The sequence below is a fragment of the Mus caroli genome, unplaced genomic scaffold, assembly GCF_978045245.1.
Source record: "Mus caroli unplaced genomic scaffold, Mus_caroli_1 scaffold_9, whole genome shotgun sequence".
In the NCBI taxonomy this organism is placed as follows: Eukaryota; Metazoa; Chordata; class Mammalia; order Rodentia; family Muridae; genus Mus; species Mus caroli.
The window spans coordinates 129,894,147-129,916,032 of NW_028227264.1; the positions used below are offsets into that span (position 1 = coordinate 129,894,147).

Here is a 21,886-nt window from a genome sequence, read left to right on the forward strand (position 1 = left end):
TAGTTGAGACTGCTGATCTTCCTCTAGGATCGCACTCTTCCACAGCTTCTTCCAGCTTTTCCATAATTCAACCACAGGGGTCACCAGTTTCTGTCCATTGGTTAGGTGTAAATATCTGCATCTGACTCTTATAGCTGCTTGTTGAGAGTTTTGAAGGGCTATTAACTATCATCTATCACTGGTCTTTCATCTATCATATAACTATATAATCTATTATCATCATCATCTACACATTTCTATCTAACTGTCTACCATCTATCTATCATCATCTACCTCTCTCTTCACTGAATTACTTTTCTCTTTCAGTGGACACATGGGCAATATTCAGGAGAGGACTGAAATTTAAGATAGTTGAGACATTGTTTTCCTCTACTGGCCTCGTCCTAAGGACTACAGGTTCTACACCTGACCATCTTCTGAGAGCCCAGTGTTATCTGAACTAATAGTCACTGTCCAAGTGCCAGCATATCGTGTGCTTGTCTTTTTTGCTATCTCTTGAAATGGCTTTCCATACCATCACCTTTTCTGATCAAACAGAGGTTGGGGTCAAGAGATTCTGGAAAATCCATGTGTAGAATTAGGAGGACTAAACAAAGAGGGAAAAGCTAGAAAATAATTGGGCTTAGCCTAAGCTTCAAGGAAGCAAGATCTCAGAGGAGTTAGATGGCTTATATGGTAGAAAGAAGATGACATAACCAAAAGTGTGGTATATGAGATCCCACGTCAGCCAGGCAGCCAGGCAGCCTGGAAGTTCAAGGATGTAAGATTCTAGAACAGGTATGAAGTCAAGACTGAGTGGCCTGGAAGCACTGGGAATCATGAGGTTATGGAAGGGCTAAGGGCTGGGGCAGAGCAGGATCTACCAGGTGGTACAGGAAAGCAAGACTCCAGTGATCTATATGGCAGAGCCAAGTTGGACTTACATGGCAGCGCAGAGAAGAAAAAGAACAGCGGAATCTCTGGTGACACAAGAAAAATATCTCTCCATTTTACAAGATTTAATTTTTTGCTGGAAGAAGTGAAGTTTTTTTTATAAAAAAAGGAAGTCATAACTATAAAAAATTATATCAAATAAAAAGCAATAGGATGTATAATATGCAATACAGGGTACTGGAGCTGGAACCCAGCAGGAGCTTCCTGTGATGGAAAGGGGGAAAACATTTCAACTCAGAGCAGCTGGCATGCCAGGACAGATTCATACCAACAAGAGGAGACAATCGCACACATTAAGCAAACAATATCTATATTTAGTATATACAGGAAAAAAGCAAAAGTTTGAAGCCCAGCAGACTATCTGGAATTCAGCAGAGGAGCTGAGTTCATCCGATGTCCTGAGGATATCTCTAGGGAGAACTCCCAAGGACAGAACGTCTTGAAAAAGAATTGCATTCCGTGTAAGGATTGATATACTCAGAATTAGAGATGATTTTTAGTGTTTCTGGTTTAGATCTATTAGCTGTCTAAAAACTATCTCAGTAGTTTCCACCACCACCTTGGTGTGTGCACTGCCATGTGTCTCCCTGTGTGCCTTCTCGATCACATGCAGGCAGGATAAAATACATCTAAAACAGTCGTTCTTGAATTCGACCTATAAAACTATCAGGAAAAAAATCTGTATTTCTTTTCAGAATTTTTTTCAACATCCTTTTAAGTTAGATGTCCTCTTAGCATAAAGGAGGGGTAAATTCAGAAGTACACCATAGAATAGAATATTTATCACATGGGTAGTTAGCACCCGGAGAAGAACTGGACTTCTCCTACCTGTCCCTGGCTGAAAGCATCTTGATTTTGATTGGACAGTTGCCAGAGCATTAACATAGTGTAACCACACCTCCTAGAAGTGAACAGAACTTGGCAGGACCCGATGCACTGCTGACACTTGTATGACACCTGGACAAGAAGTTGGAGAAAGAAAGACTCAGGAGCACTGAAGGCGGAAAGGCTTTGAAAAATAAGCCCTTCAGCTGCTTTTGTGGACAGAGTTCTGAGACTGGGAGCTCTCTAGACATCTCTGACAATTTGAGTAGAGAAGAGCTTGTGTTAAGCCGACCTTATCGTGGAACTGGACAACTTTGATTCTAAAGACAAAGAGATACTGAGCTGGGATATTAACGACATGAAACTGCCTCAGAATGTGAAAAAGACTGACTGGTTCCTGGAGTGACCAGACTACAGTGAAACACATCTACTGCCAAGACGACCTGACCGCACAGTGCCACCTGAGCAGCTGGGCCATGTGCAACACCAACAACAACTTCCCGAATTCTCAAGAACTCATGACTAGGGGTAGTGGTGTGCAGCAGGGACTGTTCCACGGAGGAAGGCTGCAAGATTTATCTGAGACTCACCATCTGTGACAAAGCGAGGCAGAGCAGCAGAGGAAAAGCTGTCCCAACTGCAGTGGGTCCCTGAAACTCATTCCCGGCAGAGGCCATCCATGGTCGGCCGGCAGCTTCCCAGTCACCAACTTCTGGAGGCACGACGAACACTTCTTTTGATCATCCCGAGCCAGAGACCAGGCTAGAAACAGTGGCAAGAAGAGACGTGACGAAATTGCACATGGCATCTGCCTCCAGCTCCTTACCGATGAAGGGGAGGCCAGAAACAAAGGTGAAACCCAGAGTCAGGGAAGTTTACCTTTAACTTGGTCATTCCAGGAAGGCTTCCAACTGCCCAGCAGTTACAGCACACCTTTAATAGCTAACGCCCCCCAGCAGAACTCCCTGAATGATTGCCTGTCCTTCCCCAAGAGTTGTGATTTGGGTGGAATCAATGAACTGGAACCTTAAACTCCGCGAAGAGAGAGATGAGAGATACAAATTCTCCAGCAGTAGGATCTACAGCAGTGAAGACCAGTTTCAGCCTCCTGTCCCTGGGGTGTAAAGAGATTATGACGACCTGCAAGCTTGGAATAAAAATGCTGCTTTTAGGGAGAAATCCTACCGATGATTCCTATTATCCACCCTATCCTCTGCCTATGGCCAGCTGGCCCTATGACTACTTTCCCTCCCAGAATTCTTTGGAGCACTTTCCTCAAGAGGTTCCATTGGAACCACCTGCAGCAGCCCAACCCGGATGTCATCCCTTGTGGTCCAATCCCGAAATTGAGCCTTACTGAGAGAAAGTGCCTGTGGATTTCAGCAGCTATGTGCCTTCCCTCACATACCACCCACCTCAGCAGGACCCCCTTCTGCTCACCTATGGCTCTGCTCTCATCCTCAGCAGCAATATGCACTGCCTGGCAAGAGCAACAAGTAGGATTTTGATGAAGAGATGGCATGCATGGGCTTGGATCACTTCAACAATGAGATGCTCCCAAGCCTCTGTTCTTTAAGATAACTCAAAGCTCCCCTTCCCTTTCTCCCAATCGTGCCTCTAATCCCAGCACTCAGGAGACAGAGGCAGTTGGATTTTTGTGAGTTCGACACCAGCTTAGTCTATATAGTGAGTTCCAGGAGAGCTATGTAGATACACCCTGTCTCAACATCTCCCCCCACAAGGAAAGAAAGAAAAAGCAAGAAAAGAACAAAGAAAGACAGAAAGAAAGAAAAACAGAGAGAAAGAAAAGGAAAGGAAAGAAAATAAAAAAGAAAGAAGAGAAAAGAAACAAGAGAAAGAAAAAATGGAAAAGAAGAAAAAGTTGTTTTTTTTTTTAAAGTACTTGGTTTGGGGCAAAATGTTCTCTGATTCCACTGTCCAAGTGCCCATTCAGCCCTTCAGCAGGGCTGTCTGGAGGGGTCTTATTGTGGCTTACACATGTCAACTTAGCATTTTACCTATGTGTTTTGGGAGCTGAAAATGGAAGGAACAGAAAGAAGACAGAAGAGCTGTGGATATGTGAAGTTGAATACTTCACCAAAGAAGTGTTTGATACTTTTTTATTTAGTTTTCTTTTTTTAATGGATTTTTTTAGATTTGTGACTTGTAAAAACAAGAGGCGTGACCTTTTCCTACTTATGAAGAACAGAAAACAAATGGGCACTGGGAGAGAGTGGGATTCACCTCTCCTTCTCCTCCTTAGTGGCTTCTCCTTCCACAAGGGCTAAGATTCTGTTCTATTCATTTTTATCCCTTATGGTGTCTCCATGACAGGTTTGTATATGAGAAATTCTTCTTTAAAAGTCTTTGTGAAGGGCTGGAGGTATAGCTCAATGGTTGAGAGTGTGCTTAAGATGTTGAAGGCCTTGGGTTTCAATCCTCAGCAACACATTTCAGTAGCAAAGCTTTGTTGGGTATAGCAGTGTACGCATGTAGTCCCAGAACTCAGGAGGCTGAGGCAGGTGGATCGTGAGTTTGAGGTCCACCCAGGGGATATAGTGAGACTCTTCCTCAAACAAACTTAGAATATTATTTGTGGACACTGAGGCATAGCTACACAGTGGGACATAAACTCAGTGTGTGGTGATGAACTGGGCTTTCGCCTCAGTACCAAAAACCCAAAAATCTAAATACAGAGCTTCTGTTCCTTACTCAGCTACTCAGTTCGAATTCTCTGCTTGAAGTACTTTGCAATAAAGATAGCCCAGCACAAAATCTGGAATGAACCTTGCCATAAGCAAGTGTTTTCAAAGTAATCTTCACCATTTGATTCATAACTAATGTGTATGATACAAGATTCAAAAATAAATGATGCCTCTTTTTGTTCTGCCCTCTGCAGTACCTAAGTATGTCTACTCCATAGAAAAATGACATTTTCTGGAGACATATATAGTTATATATAAGATATAAAATATATTGTTTTCTATGTGAAAAAATATGCAATACAGTAAGTACATTGTGGACAAATGTAATAGAATTTCCTTTTTCTTTTGAGTTTGCTAAAGTATGTCTGTTATCTGTCTTTTGTAATCCAAACTACCTTAGATAAGGTATTTATGAAAATGAGTATTTATTAAAATGAAAATGAATCTATAATGGAGACATTACATAAATGGAGTATATATTCCCTTATATAAACACAAGTGATACTATATTTAGATATATAATTGTCATACATAAGGATAATTATTTTAATAAAAACTTTCTAAAATACTAAGAAAATTAATGTTATGTGTAACAAAGTAATTAAAAATAGAATATACAATTATAGTAAATGGGCACCATCTCAGAGAGAAGAACCTCTGCTTATTGCAAGAGTGGCTAGGTTAAAGTTAAAATAAGAAAATCATAAAATACTACATTATAAAGTTTAAAAATATACAAATCAGTAAGCTATACCAATAAAATTTAAACAATAATCCAACTGTCATGCCAATAACAATTTGTGTAGAATTCATGACAATTGTCATTCATTTGTGACAATAAGAAAATGCATTTATTGTGAAAAAGTGTGCAACTAAATGTCATGCAGTAGATATAACAATAAATAAAAAACCAAAATGAACATATCCATAGAAATTTCTTTAGGACAATCAGCTTGAGAAATATCACAAAATAAAAATAGTAAATAAATCTAGGAAGATTTAAATTAATTTCTTTTTATATTTAAAAGTTTGGTAAAATACCTAGTGTTAATTCGCAATGCCTAAGAAACATTTCGCCATATCCTTGGCTTTATTAAGTTAGAAACACTAGCACAAATGATTATCATGATTATTGTTGTTGACTTTCAGAGTCTTTCTCTAAAACCCAGAAATTGAGAGCTGCCTGTTCTCTTTTCCCAAATGCTCACCATGCCTAGTATAACTTAATTTCAGTTCAACTTCCTCCTCATTGATGAACGAGGGTTGGGTAAGTAACAGACACCACGAAATCTGTGCCCATAGAATGTTTTATGGCCAATTATAACTGACAAAAAGCTACAGGTGGAATGAATATTGGGCCATACTGTCTGAAGCCCATCTTTTATGCTTTCATTCTATCTGTCTTGTGTGTGATGCTGAAATGGTGAAAAATTAGGATCCTTTGGAGGAACAGGGGCTTTCTCTCTTGCCTTAGGTGGGCTGAATCCAGGAGTTGGGATTCAGTAAGTGCATGGTAAGACAGAATTTTCATTGAGTCGATGGAAATCGTTCATCAAGTGAATTTGAAGAATGAAATTCACCAACCACAGAAGTGTGAGTTTCAGAAAGAAGTTTTATTATGTGATTGTAGTTGGGAGCTGAAAAAAATGGGGTGGAGCTGCAGGATAGTAGAAGTAGGCCAGGAAATGGAGTTAATAAGGGTTTACTGAATAGAGGTACTTGGGGTCTTAGATCAAGCATATTTAACAAACTTTTATTACTCCAATTAATGTTGTTTAAAATAAACTGTACTTTCAATAAAGATTTTTTTATCTATTTTCTCCATAAAATAATTTTTGTAGAACAGGAATTTTAAAATTAACATCTTAATTTGTTAACATTTTAGGTATGAATGAGATTAAAAACCTGAATAATCAATTTTTTCATCCTCAGATTTTATCCTACTGATTAAATTATTGCATTTTAGTGAAACTGTTTTCCAAGAAAAAGAGACAGAAGTAACAGTTCCTGTATACTAATGTAGATTTAAATTATTTTTTCAAAATAATCACACACAGATACACACACACTAAATTAGGTCTGTGTCTTATTTTTTGTGTGTGATGGTGGTTTTGATGAAATACTCTGAAAAAAATTGTTTGGGGGAGAAAAGATTTATTTGAGCCCAAATGTTTTCAGATTACAACTCATCATTTCGTGTAAACCACAGTGACAGACACTTGAAACAGCTGGTTATATTTCACTCACAGTCAAAAAGTAGAAGCTAAATAACAATGAGGGTGCAAGAAAGGATTCTTGAATCTCACTCTGAAGGGGAAATAAAATTGTGATTGGTGTTGGAGGGAGGGAGGGAACTGGGTGGGAGAGGGATAAGGAGGGGAACCTGGTAGGGGGGTCAGGTGTAGGGAGAACCAAGGAAGAGGGCCAGGACAATGAATGGAAATTGGTAGGGGGCAAATGGGGCATCTCTCAGATGTGGCAGAGACCTGGGATGGAGGAGGCTCCAGGGAGTCTGGTCTGCATATTTTCATTGTGCTATTGAGACTATTATTCAGAATTATTATTGGAAAATGTGTGTTAATTCCTTTAACTTTGTTGATTTTGTAATGTTTTCCCTGATTTCTTTTGACTAATACACCTAGCAAATTGACACTGTTTATTTGCTCCAAAGACCATTTAGCTATATTTAACCTTCTATTCACTACAGTCCTTTTCGTATCTATAGAAAGTTCATTTATCAGTCATTAATTCCCTCAATTTGCTTTTATTTGAAAGTTTTTATTCATTTTTTATTTTTAATAGATAGTTTTATTAGACATAATAGTTTGGGTTGACAGTTGTGATCTTTCAGAACATGGAGTTCATCTTTTCAGGCATTCTGGCTGTATAGTGTTCTGTTGACTATTCACATATTATTCAAATGGGCCAGCCTTGTAAATTACTTGACCTTTTATCTTGAATTTTTCAATATATTTTATTCTGAATTTTTAACGTTTTAATTTTAATATGCCATAGAGAGTTTCTTTTCTTATTCTGTCAATTTGGATTTTTTTGATCTTTTAGCTGCAAGGGGATCTCCTTTTCTGGGTGTAGAAAATTAACTTTAGTGAAAATATTTTCTACTCCTTTGATACAGTATTCTCATCTTTCTATGGCCCAAATCCTAAGGTTAGGTATATTTATGGTGTCCCAAAGTTTTCTAATGTTCACTTCTGTCTTAGTCAGGGTTTCTATTCCTGCACAAACATCATGACCAAGAAGCAAGTTGGGGAGGAAAGGGTTTATTCGGCTTACACTTCCATGCTGCTGTTCATCACCAAAGGAAGTCAGGACTGGAACTCAGACAGGTCAGGGAGCAGGAGCTGATACAGAGGCCATAGAGGGATGTTCTTTACTGGCTTGCCTCCCCTGGCTTGCTCAGCCTACTCTCTTATAGAACCCAAGACTACCAGCCCAGGGATGGTCCCACCCACAAGGGGCCTTTCCCCCTTGATCACTAATTGAGAAAATGCCTTACAGTTGGATCTCATGGAGGCATTTCCTCAACTGAAGCTCCTTTCTCTGTGATAACTCCAGCTGTGTCAAGTTGACACAAAAATAGCCAGTACAACTTCATAGATATTTGTAAACATATTATTGAATTTCATTGAGTAGTAAAATTCCTCTGCTTTGTCTTCCAGCCTTCATACTCTATTTTCTACATGATCCATTTTATATTAGTGAGGATTGCTATCAAGGTGATATATATATATATATATATATATATATATATATATATATACACACACTATATAGTGTGTGTGTATGTGTGTATGAGAAAGAGGGAGAGAGGGAGAGAGAGAGAGAGAGAGAGAGAGAGGAGAAGAGAGAAGAGGGAGGAGAGAGAGGAGAGAGAATATTAGTGCCTGCTTAGGCCAGAGTCTTCATATACCAACAAAGCTAGATTTAAAGGCAAGTGTGAGAGGCTTGGCACGGGTATTGAGAGATGACTTCTAAGCCATCTTTCCAGCTTCCCACTGAATTTTTATTTTTATTTCATTTGCATCTCCAACACTGCTGCACCTTTTATGCTTTTACACAACAGTATCTTTATTGAAATCTATGTCTACATCTCATTCTGGATTTTTGTTATTGTCGTCTTTGATGTGGTTCTTTTTGTATTTTAGTTTTGGGATTTTGGATCTCTTTTGGTTAATTACTCTGGGATTATTTATTTCTTGTGTCCTCTTCAGTGTAATTAATCTTGTTAAAATTGTGTTTTCCTTCCAGTGTATTCTATAGAGATGTGTTAATAGACATTAATTGTTTACATTTATTTTGATCATGAATTTTTTCTATAGAGTATAATTGATAGTTTTTCTGGGAACAGTAATCTGGGGTGGTTGTCTGTGATCTTTTAAATCTTGTACAATATTCATCCAAACCTTTCTGGCTTTCAGCCTTCACTGAAAATTCAGGTGTTATTCAAATTGCTCTGTCCTTATGTGTGACTTGTTTTTTTTTTCCCTTGGTGTTTTTAAGGTCCTATTTTTTTTTTCTTGTACATTTAGTGCTTTTGATTATTATATGTTATGAAGAATTGGGTTTTTGTTGTTGTTTTTGTTGTTCTGTTTTTTAATCTGTATGCTTCTCTCTCCTTGATCTTCATCATATTCTTTAGATTGGGGAAAATTTCCCCTATGACTTTATTTAAAATATTTTCTGTGCTTTTTACCTAAATTTCTTCTCCTTTTTGTATACCTATTGTTCATAGCTTTGAAATTTTCAATGTCCTAGATTTCCTGGATGTTTTGTGTCAGGTTGCTTTTAGATTTAAATCTTTGACTGTATGATCCATTTCTTCTGCCTTGTTTTTGAGATCTGAAATTTTCTTTTATACTTTATTCAATCATTTGATAAGATTTTCTTCTGAGGTTTTTTTTGTTGAATTCCTAATATTTTTATTTTGATTTTTATTTTAGTTTAGGCTTTTCTTTTTTTCATCTATCTTTTTATTTATTTTTCTGTCATAAAATATATCCCGGCTTTCTTCTACTCTCCCTGCACTCCTCCTAGTTCATTCCACCTTCCTTCTCCCTAAGATCCAGTGATTCATCAGAAAAGAAAAGGCCTCTCAGGGATATCAACCAAACACAACATAAAAAGATGCAGTAAGACTAGGCATAAACCCTCATATCAATAATGGATGAGGCAAACCAATGAGAGGAAAAGTGTCATAAGAGCAAAGAGTCAGAGATACTTCCACTCCCACTGTTAGGAGTCCCACAGAACCCCCATGCTAAACAACCACAAAGTATTTGCAGAGGCCTAACATTAACTGATGCAAGCTCATGATTATCACTTCAGTCTCCCCATGAGTCCTTCTTAGTTGACTCTATGGGCTGTGTTCTCCTGGTGTCCTCATCAATATATTATCCTTCCTTCTCCCTCTTCTGTGAGGTTCCTAGTATCTGAGCCATCCAGGCAGAGTTGGATATAATTCCTCTAGTAACATGGACCTCAGGTTAGGTCAGTCATCAGCTGGCCACTCCAATAAGTTCTGAGCCTCCATTGCCCCAGTACATTTTGAAGGAAGGACAGGTTATAGGTTGAAGGTTCTGTGGTTAGGTTGGTATCCCATCCCACCAAGGAAGCCTTGCCTGGTTTCAGAAGATGGATGGTTCAGGCTCCACATCCTCCCATCACTAGGAGTCCTTGTTAGGGTCACTCTCAAGGTCCAAGGAAGTGTCCACTACAGTATATTTCCACATAGTTCCACAAATGAACAATATCAACCAACCAACACCCGCCCCCCGAGCTCACAGGAAGTAAGTCATCAACCAAGGAGTACACATGACTCCAGCTGAATATGTGGCAGAGGATGGCCTTGTCATGCATCAATGGGAGGAGAGGTCCTTGGTCCTATGAAGGCTTGATAGAGACCCTAGTGTAGGGAAATCAAGGGTCGGGAAGTGAGATTGGGTGGGTGGGTGAACACCCTCATAGAAGCAGGGTGTAAGGGTAGAATAGGGGGTTTCCTGGAGGGGGAACTGGGAAAGGAGATAACAGTTGAAATATAAATAAAGAAAATATCCAGTAAAAAAAAGAAAAAAAAGTGTCCAGGTTCCTCTCCCAACTTGTTATATATTCAAGCATTATCTATTAAAATAAGCTTCTTGCTACTTTCTTGAGTTCTTAAACTTAAAAAATACACACTTTTTGATACTATATAAGTTTGGAATGCAGTTTTTACTTTCTAATTACTTTGTTTTAAAAGATAGTTGTTTTGACTAAATATTTTTTTTAAATCTTTCAATTTTACTTAAACATCTTAATTCCACTTAAAGTCTACTATTTAATTCCTCTAGTGATGTTTTTTTATTTCAGTTACTGTAATTTTTATTTCTAAATTTTGTGTTTGGCTCCATTTTGTAGTTCTACTTCTGCTAGTTTATTTCATTTTAATTTTATTTCCCTCCCTAATTTTGTGGCTTGTTTCTCTGTGTCTTTCACAATCTTGGGTTGGAAACTCTTTTCAACCCCTAGCATATATACAGGGGCTTTTTATAAAAAAAAAAAAAAAAAAAAAAAAAAAAAAAACCAAAACAAAAAAAAACCATACTTTCTAAGAAGTCCAACCAGTTCATAAAAGTATGTGAAATGTTTTTAGGAGACTATATACCTTTGTATATAATATCAGCAAGAGACATACCACACTATTTCTCTGTCTTATGTTAGGAGCACATGACACTGTTGACAGTGTCTGAAACAAAATTCTTTAATTCTATAACACCAACTTCCACAGCTTTTCACTGATTTCAGAAACACTTCAGACAGAGTATAAACACTTCAGACACTGCTCCTAACAAAAGACAAGATGACACCACAAATAACCAGGATTCTGCAATTCTGTATTTCCCAACTCTTTACTTCCAGACATATAAAACTGAAACTGCATTCCTTTTCCTTTTCCTTTTCCTTTTCCTTTTCCTTTTCCTTTTCCTTTTCCTTTTCCTTTTCCTTTTCCTTTTCCCTATCTGCCCTAGCTATGGTGAATAAAGAAAGTCATTCAACTGTTGTTACTTGTACTCTTAGCAGTTCATTAATATTCAGGCTATCTTGATTTCATTTGAGCTTCAGATGATTCAAGGGGAAGAAAAAGAAAAACAATTCTTTATTTAATCTTCTGAAAAGTCATCGTGTTGGTTCTGGCATCCACTTCAATATTACTCGAAAGTAGAAATCGTAAGTAAAGCTATTATCAGGGTACTTAGCTGAACCAGTTTGTATCTGAATATGTCTTCCACAGAGGAAAACTAATCCATTTTGATGAAAGTACTCTTGACTTCATGGATTCCTAGGGGTTTTGCAAAATTTTAACTGTATTCTGGAATTCTCACAAATGTATTTTGCTTCGTGCATTATTTGTTAAATTTGTGTTTATACAAAGAACTAGGAATGTATATTTCTATTCTATCATCTATCTCCACAGCATGTTTTAAATTTCAAATTGCAATTTTGATAGTATGAAGAAAATAAATGGACTTTTGTATTTTAATCTTGTTCCAGAAAACTTACTATAGCCAATTATTACTTGCAGAAAATTTTTGTTGTTGCTACTACTGAGAGTTTTGGATTTTCTCCATAAAACATCTTTGTGTATGCAAACAAATGTAGTTGTTTTTTCTTATGAATTACCTAATCATATGAATTTTTTTCGTCATAACAAACTACAAGTAACTGGGTATAGTTAACAGAAAAATACTTTCTTATAGCTATGGAGGCTGATGTCTAACATGAAGCCACTATCAGAGTGAGCTCATCTGAGGTTTTTCTCTTGATCTCTAAATGGCAATTCTCTTGGTGTCTCTGCATATGTTAATCTCTCTTTGTTCTTGTAACTTCTTCCTACAAATATGTGACCCACTTGCAGTCCAAATTTAACTTTACTTCATCTTTGAGGACACTATATCAACTATAGTCTCATTCTGAAGCACTGGAGATTTAGGCTTTGTCTTAGTCATTGTTCTGTTCCTGTGAAAATACACCACAACCAAGGCAACTCTGATGAAAGAAACATTTAATTGGCTTGCTTACAGTTTTGGAATGTGAATCCATGGTGGAGAACAGACAGGCCAGACAATAGATCAGTAGCTAAGAGCTATATCCTGATCCATAGGCAGGAGACAGAGAAAGAGAGAGAGAGAGATTGAGACTGATGTGGGCTTTTGAAACCTCAAAGCCCATTCCCAGTGACACAATTCCTGAAATAAGACCACATCTACTCCTATAAGGCTGCACCTCCTGATCTCTCCCTAAGCACTTCCACTCCCTGGTGACTAAGCATTCAAATGTATGAGTCTATGGGGTCATTCTCGTTCAAACCACCACAGGCTTCAACACAAAAAAATTTAAGTGATAAAATTAAGCTGCAAAACATTTATTTCTAGTTCTTATTATATCATGTAGAATTTCTAGAACAAGGTTAGATGGAGGTGATAAAATATGATGTTGTAGCATTGTTACTAATTACATCAGGAACGCTTCAAGTTTCTTGTCATTTAGAATAAATGGCATAGTGGTTGTAGATTTTCCTAAACATGCTAATTGTAAAATTGAAATGTTCTATTACATTACTGAAAGCTCTTTAATCAACATTTTGTTATTGCTGCTGAAAATAAAACCAGGGGTTTGATGAATTGGATGGGTACATCCTCATCTTAGCTCTGCTCATTGACTTTTCTGCTCATCCAACCACCGCAAACATTGATTCCAGTTCAAAACTACAAAAGCATCTCTTTTCACATAGTTTTGGCATACTTTTAACTTTGTTTTTTACTTGCTAATTGTGGCTTTTGAAATGTGCCTTTTTCTCAACAACAGAAGTAAACGTTAGGCCTATAGCAGCAGCATTAACCATGTCATTTTCCCTACTTTCAACTTTATACCTTTTAAATCCATTTTTTATTTGATTTTATTTTTAATTTAGTTTTTACACTCCATATTCCACTCCTCGCCCCTCCATCCACCCTCCCTCTGCTCCACATCCCACACCTTCTCCTCACCCCACCCCATCTCCAAGTGGATTCCCCCATCCACCACCCCACTCCTGACCTCTAAACTCCCTGGGGCCTCCAGTCTCTGATGGGTTAGGTGCATCATCTCTGAATGAACACACACCCGGAAGTCCTCTACTGTATGTGTGTCGGGGGCCTCATATCAGCTGGTATGTGCTGTCTGTTTGGTTGTCCAGTGTTTGAGAAATCTCAGGGGTCCAGATTAATTGAGACTGCTGGTCCTCCTACAGGATCTCCCTTCTCCTCAGCTTCTTTCAGCCTTCCCTAATTCAACAACAGAGGTCAGCTGCTTCTGTCCATTGCTTGGGTGCAAATATCTGCATCTGACTCAGCTGCTTGTTGGGTATTTCGGAGGGCAGTCATGATCTCTTTTTGTGAGCTTTCCATAGCCTCAGTAATAGTGTCAGGCCTTGGGACCTCCCCTTGAGCTGGATCCCACTTTGGGCCTGTGGCTGGGCCTTCTTTTTCTCAGGCTCCTCTCCATTTTCAGCCCTGTAATTCTTTCAGAAAGGAAGACAGGACATCAAGTGAGGGATGGGGTTGCCATCCCACAGTCATATCTCTGACCCATAAATCAATTTTTTAAATCAAGAAAATTATCTCTGCTTACCAACCATCAGCTCTAGGTCACCTCATAGTGTGACCTAAAGAGCATCTTTGGCCTACAGCCTTTGGCATTTAATTGACCGCCCAGAGATTTAGCAAATATACTATATGAATACCCAAAAGAATGAAGTGATTCATTCCTATGCCTATCACAATACCAAAACATGTGTAAATGTATTGGATAGAATTTACTAAATAAATCAATATGCACAAAACAATAGGTGGGGACATTTTAGAAAACATACTAGTTTTGTGGTTCATTTACTTCTATATATTTATTAAATAACCCCATTGATAATTAAAACAAAGCATTACTATGAAGGATCAAATTGAGGTAAAGAATATTCAATACTTGCCAGTGATTCATCTTCTAGCTTGGTTCTTTTATTCAGATTTATATTTTGTGTGGCTCAAAGAACTCCCCAATGTGTGGCATTCTCAGAAAATTTCAAATTAGTGTATGTAGTGAAGACTTCATGTAAATACTTATAAAACTGAAGTTTGATGAGCACTCAATATACTAATAACAGTGAAAAACAGAAAGCCAATATATTTTTTAAAAATAAAATTTGTTATTTTGTGGATTGTCAAGATTGTGAATAGGAGGAAAAGGCAATCAAAGAGATCAAATTTAAATAAAAACAGTATTTAATAAATATGGTAAAGATGAAAACACTTTAAATATTATGAAACACACAATGCTTTATGAAATAGAATGTTATTAGATATGGGAAGAAAGGATGGTATAAAAGAGCCTCCCCAGGACATTGACATGTCAATGAATTTAAGAATTACATAAAGGGCAAATATGTCATAATTCATGATAATGCACTGTATACAACAGGCTTCTAATAGCATTGTTATAATATTAGGAGAAAATTTTACCATTGGCCATAAAAAGTATGAAATCAATACTCAAAACACTACTTATAGAATGCGAAAAATGAACCACTGGATTTTTTCTTCTCTAGAAGTTTGCTTAAAGCATCTCTAACATCTTTGTTTCTCAGAGAGTAAATCAGAGGGTTCAGCATAGGTGTGACTAGGGAATAACACAAAGAAGCCAGCTTACTCAGTTCAGGAAATCTGTCAGGGGTGAGATACATGAAGAAAACAGCACCATACAGCACACTCACGACACCAAGGTGAGAGCTGCAAGTGGAGAAGGCTTTCTTCCTTCCCTCCGTGGATCGTATCTTTAGAACAGTGGACACAATATACATGTAGGAAACAATGATGACTGTGATAGTTGGTAAGATAATGATGCCAGATAAAGAAAAAGATACTATTTTGTGTATGAAAATGTCAGAACAGGAGAGTCTCTGAAGTGGTCGACTATCACAGTAAAAGTGGTCAATAGCTCGAGAGGCACAAAAGGATAAAGTAAATGTCATGCTGGTCTGGAGAACGGAGCTAATGCAGCCACAAAAATAAGAGCCTGCCACCAGCTGAGTGCAGAGACGTGTGGACATGTGAACAGAATACAGGAGTGGGTTGCAGATGGCAATGAAACGATCATAAGCCATGGCTGCCAGGAGAAATCCTTCAGCCACAATGAACAGTGCAAAGAGAAAGATCTGGGCCACACAGCCTGCAAACGAGATGGACTTGCTCTCTGTCCAAAAGTTGCTCATAGCCTTCGGTGCAATAACAGATGAGTAGAAGAGGTCGATGAAGGAGAGGTTGCCTAGGAAGAAATACATTGGTGTGTTCAGCCTGGGATCAGTCATAATGATGGCCATCATCCCAAGGTTTCCTAGAAGGATCATAGCATACACAAGCAGAAAGAGCAAGAAGAGGAGGATATGGAGCTCAGGGCTGACCCTGAAGCCTACAAGGATAAAGTCAGTCATATCTGAGTGATTCCTTGTTTCCCTGTCGCCCATGGAAGAGACCTGATGAGAGGCATAAGGCAAAATTAGCAAACTTATTTTGACCTTATATTGTAAACAGCTGCTACAGGACTGGAGTTTGCAATGCTCTTCTATTGTCATTTTTTTAAATTTTGTCCCCATACTATGACAAACTGAATTCAAACAAATGATACAGCATTCAAATACTACTTTTACTTCCAATTCACAAAGTGGCAAAATTAGACTTTTCCTTCATATGTTTGATGTCATTTGTGTTTTTATTATCACCTTTCTATATATTTTTTCCTATGTACATACTGAATTCAATATCACTTCGTGGTATTGATTGTCAAAAATGGGAGGGCATCGGAGAGCAGCAGCCATGGCCCCACTACCCCATGATCATGGGCCTCAACGGGTCCACAAGGTGAGGAGGAACGAGGCACAGGGGACCATGCGGGCACCTCACTAAGCAAACGAAGTTCATGTGGAACATGATCTAGGAGGTGTGCAGCTTCACACCTTATGAGCTGTGCAACATGGAGTTGCTGAAAGTGTCCAAGGACAAGTGTGCTTTCAAGTTCATCAAGAAAGCGAGCACGCACATCAACATCAAGAGAAAGTGGGAGGAGCTGAGGAACATGGTGTCAGACATGAGGAAGGCAGCGGCCAAGACTAATGCACCCTCACCCAATAAATGATTGTTCTATACCATTAAAAATGACATTCAGGAAGAAGTTTAAGTGTTGTTTTAAAGATACTGTAGACTTTAGTATTAAAATTTAGATGAGCTTGGAGTTTTAGCTTCAAGTTTCAATAGATATTTTTTAAAAATGATTGATTTTTTTAAAAAATAGCTTGCACTACCCATTATCTATTTGGGTTCCTAAAGATTAATAGTGGCTACAAATATATAACCAATTATACAAATGATTAATATATATATCATAGGATTTGTTTACCAGAGGAAACACTACTACATTTACTGATAGTATTAGAAATTGAACTTAACATCTCATGAATGCCCCGAATGCACTCTGCCAGTAAGCCCAATACCTTCTCACTTCATGTGCATTTTATACTGAGATCTTGCTAAATTGCCAAGACTTCTCTTAAACCTTCTGTAGAGCCTAGAAAGCCTTGCACTTATCTTACCTCTCCCTTTTGATTGGTGCTGATTTCTGATCTGTGTCTCAAGGTTCAGCAAATATTATTTTAAATTTTTCCTGGATTTTGTAATTCCAAGATAAAAAGGGTACAGCATATTGACCTGATATATTGGAAATAAAAATGGAAAAAAATAGGCTTAAATTGCCTTTTTTTTATTTCTCTACTTTTGTGTTCACAATCAATAATAACACATTTCTTAGAGAGCTCACATAGACTTTCTTATGTTCTTCTATTTATAAAGCAATCTACTCCTTTTTATATCCAGTTTGAACTTTGTATTTTTGAGTATGGATAATAACAATTATTACAAATGTTAATATAATATTTTGTTATGCCAGACATTTTCCTAAATGCTTCAGCCACACTCATTTAATCTATAAAATAATAAAATGAGGAGATAATATATTTCATATTTACAAATAAGGTATGAAACATAATGTCTCGAAATTTCATCTACTGGGGTCAGAATCATAATTTGGCATGAAGAAATGTAGTATTGAATCCATGTTATTGGTCATTCTTGAGACTTAGTGCTGCACTTGTACTTTAATAAGTGCTTCCTGATCGTTACCTGGCTCACTTTTCCATGTTCTAGAGTGTTAAGGTAAACTTACTTATCTTTAATATGAATTCCCTAATTCTCCTTCTTGGATCAAGACATATTTTCTAATATTACCTTCATATTTTCTTCACATAACAGTAACCTCCTTCTGACCCTCTATGTCTCTTACTCTTTATTGTGAGTATAACATTTAGCATCTGCATAAAAGGAACTAATCAGTAAATGAGTCATATATGCATATGATAAATGATTATGGAATATGTGTACTCAGAGGGGAGCTAGAGGCTGTGTAATAGCACCATGAACAGCATGGACTTAATCTGAAATATACAGGTTCTGGTTCAGTTTCTCACTTCTTTTATCTGAAACCTTGGGCAAGTTCCTTGAGCCACAGAGTCTCTGTATGTAAAGAGTAGATAAATTCTTTTGTGGACATAACAAAGCAATTGGTGCTTATCAAGTTAAAACTTTATAATATGTACATGGCATTTTGTGATAAACCATTCTAATGTAAGTAATGGAATAACTGAAAATATTAAAAGTTTATAGAAAATGAAAACCACTTTACTAAATTTATTTACTTTGAGAATAAAATGGAAGTATTAAAACAGTAGTATTAGTATGTTACTCTCCATGACTACTTTAAATGCTGAAAATAAAATATTCATTAATTTAGTTAGTAATAAAGTATGCATATAGTTACAGGCTACATGATATTTTTCAGGCCAAAGAGAAGTAAGATATCTAAATAGAGAAAGAGCCTAAAGTAGTCATAAACTAATTTTAAAAAATAATGTATTTTTTCACTTTTCTTTAAAATTAAAACTGTGTTTATTCTTGCCTGTAGACAATTTTAAAGATTTATTTCTATAGCACATTCCACATTATGTTTTCATATTAAAATTGAATTTACTTTTGGCAAGATCAAGCCCAAATGTTCTCTTTATATTTACTATTACCACAGCTTTCTGAATTTAGTAATACAAATTAATCATTATAATGTGTATCTACTGTGGCTAATAGGTAATAGCTGAATGATATAAAGATGCAGAATGAAAACAATATTTAATACACTTATTTTACAAACTTGATTGTTCATAATATCAGAAAAGTTAGTAAATTTATGACTGAAGACATTCTATCTCGGGAAAAGAATCCTTCCCAGATCACCTACCAAACAAGATTCAGGTTGTGACATTTATGATTTATCAAATTGCAAATGTAAAAGTTACTTTTACCTTGTGTAGTATAGTAGTTTGTCAGATTCTGCTAAGAATGAAACAGAATTACGGTGCTTCCCTTTTTGTTGTTGTTTGTATAAGTTCCACAAATGACAAACATAAAGTTAATTGTTCGTAAAAAAAAATACTTTGAGATTAAGATGACTCCCACCCTACAAATGCATACTCATCCCACTTTTAGAACAGAACCTTCTCAATGAAAAAAGTGTAATTAATATCCTTTATAACTTTATGAGCAAAGCTATCCTTTAGCTGTTGAATTCTTGAAAAATTTCTGAGGTCTTTTTCAGAGGAAAATAAAGGTGAATTTCTGAATGATGTTCTGTCAAAGTTGAGCTAATTCAGGGAATTGTGTTATGAAGTCACACAAATGTGCCTGAAGAAAGCAATGCAGTCTCCCCCTGCCCACTTATATTCTTATATCCCACTAAGATTCTTGACCACTTATAAGTAATGTAGATTAGCTATCATGCATAGATAAGTAAAGGCCCTAACCATCTGGCATCTCCAATAAGTCTGTCAAAGCATAAGGCATAGTTATTCATGAGGGCTTTGGACTTGGAATAACAGGGTAATATTGTCAAACAGTTACAATAGTAAGATTTCTCTCACCTTCTGGGAGACAACTCTCCAGAGAGAGGAGAAATTAGGTCAATTCTCAAGACATCTGTGTGTTCCAGAACAAAGTCCAAGTAAATTACAGAGGGTCAGATTTAGTAAGACAAAACTTGTATCAGATGTAAAGTACAGGATTTTATCTTTCCTTCTCTGAATCCTTTTAGGCTGACAAATAGGATCTTCTCATGGTAAATTCTACACCAAAAAGGAAACATTTTCAATTTACCCTTATAGCATAAGCTTTTATAAATAAAAGAAAATAAATATTTTTAAAAAACACATTTAAAATGAAATCTTGGTCTGACACACAAAATTAGTATTGATCCTATTCTGGAATTTCATTCACCAAAAAGGTTCCCCGTTGTCAGTTCAATCTTGTCAATAGCAATTGGTAGTAAGGTATATAAAATTAGAGAATAGTGTATGACAATGCCTAGCAAACGCCCTCTAGTTCATTGGTGAAATTTAATAATGACTACCTATATTTAATTAGGGGTTTACTTCTAAGTCTAGTTGCCTGAAAGTTGTTTATCCAGTTACTATGTTGTTACATATTAATTTAATGATTTCTCATTGGTTGTATATTTTAAATAATTTAAGAACTATTCTAGCATTGTCAAAAAATTCACAATTTGTGTTTAAAAATTAAAGAACAATTTCAATAGTATAAATGTTATCACGTATAAACCAGGAAAATGAATAAGCAAAATGAAGAACATATTGGGCTCAGAGAGTCTGAATATGTGCAGCTAATCAAAGCTCATCCATATATAGAGGTCATAAGTTGACATCTGAAGTCTTCTGTCACTCTAATCTCTTGAAACAGGATAGACACTGTCTAACACGGGACATTGCCATCTCACATTTGTTTTCTTGTCTGAATAGGATCAGATGGAATCTCTTGTAGTTTTCATTTCTCTAATGGATATTGTATTAATTTTTATTGCTGTGATAAAAGTTTCCTGACCTAAGCAATGCTAGAAAAGATTGGTTTACTTTAGCTCACATTTCAAAGTTAAAATTCTACTTTTGGAGGAAAGCATGGTAGCAAAATCTAGGGAGTCACTAGTAATATTGCATCCAGTCAAAATGCAGAGAAACGTAATTACTATTTGTCAGGTTTTTCCTCCTTTTTATTCAAAAAAGGATCTCAAACTATGGGATGGTGCTATCCCAGTAAGATGGATTTTCCTATCTTAATAAATAAAATCTGATAATTCCTCTTCCATATACTGCTTAATTTAGATAATCCCTTACTGAAATACACATGGCTTTTCTTCTCAATAATTATTAATCTAAATTGGAAATCAATAAAAACCTTTAGAACTAGTATAGTTAAAATATTTTTCATGTTTATTGGCCAGCTGCACTTCACATTTAAGAGCTCTGTTATTTTCATTAACCCTCTTAGTGACTATGTTTTTGATTTCTCAAAGGGGTTAATCTTGTCCTGTTTTGCATAGACTAGATATGAATTTTCTTTCAGATGTATAGCTACCAAAGAATTTCTTCTATTCTGTAAGCTGACTTTTCACTTGATTGTTTGAGACACTATGTAGAAGCTTTTTAATTTCATGTGTCCAACAGTGTCCTGGCTTTGTTTTCTATACAACTTGTTTCATTTTCCCTGATTCTAATTTATGGGCACAACAATAAGTCACTAGGACTTAGTTTAATACTGTGTTTATCTGGCAGAATAATTGTGCTAGTTTTATTAGATTCTTCCTTAGAGTATGTGGCTTTTCTAGGCACAAATTCTTGGACTTATCATGATACCAGATGTTGATTCCATCTTGTGAGCCAGGTCTTAAGTTTAATAAGAAAGTTCACAGGATTCACAAATGGACAAGAGTGATAAACATTCCCTTCCTTGGCAACATGCATAGCACCTTCCAGAACAATGAAAGCTATCCAATAGGCACAAAGTTTCTGTGTGAGTACCAGTTTTCTTTTTCCATGTTCTATTACTCATATATGGAGTGTTTTCAGCAATATGGTCTTACTGTCAATTTATGAAATACAACATTGGCAATCATCTGTAATGTTTAGGGGCCTTTGGGACCTCATTGTCCAGCAATTCCTAAGATAAAAACCATTTCTAGCATTGTGATTTTTCTGTATATGCATACATTTGATTTAGGATACTTCTACAGTAGCAGATTTCCATATGAATTTTTGAAAGGATCTTAGTGTTAGTTATCCCTTCCTGTATTCCCTCTTCATCCTGCTCTCCTATTCCTCCATCCCTTTAACACTTTCTGTACCTTCATTCTCATTTACCCTTCATTTCAGCTGTTTTATATTTTACCTCCTTTCC

General features: G+C 36.6%; 1 protein-coding gene and 1 pseudogene across 1 annotated transcript; one reads left to right on the forward strand and one right to left on the reverse strand.

The window, feature by feature from the left end:
• Positions 1-826: 826 nt before the first annotated feature.
• Positions 827-3,339, forward strand: LOC110302780 (chorion-specific transcription factor GCMa pseudogene; annotated as a pseudogene).
• An 11,682-nt stretch (positions 3,340-15,021) lies between these two features.
• Positions 15,022-16,011, reverse strand: LOC110303952 (olfactory receptor 9K2-like). Its single transcript, XM_021175199.2, has one exon. It carries the CDS (start codon positions 16,009-16,011, stop codon positions 15,049-15,051), a length of 963 nt encoding a protein of 320 aa, XP_021030858.1. The 3' UTR covers positions 15,022-15,048.
• Positions 16,012-21,886: the final 5,875 nt, after the last annotated feature.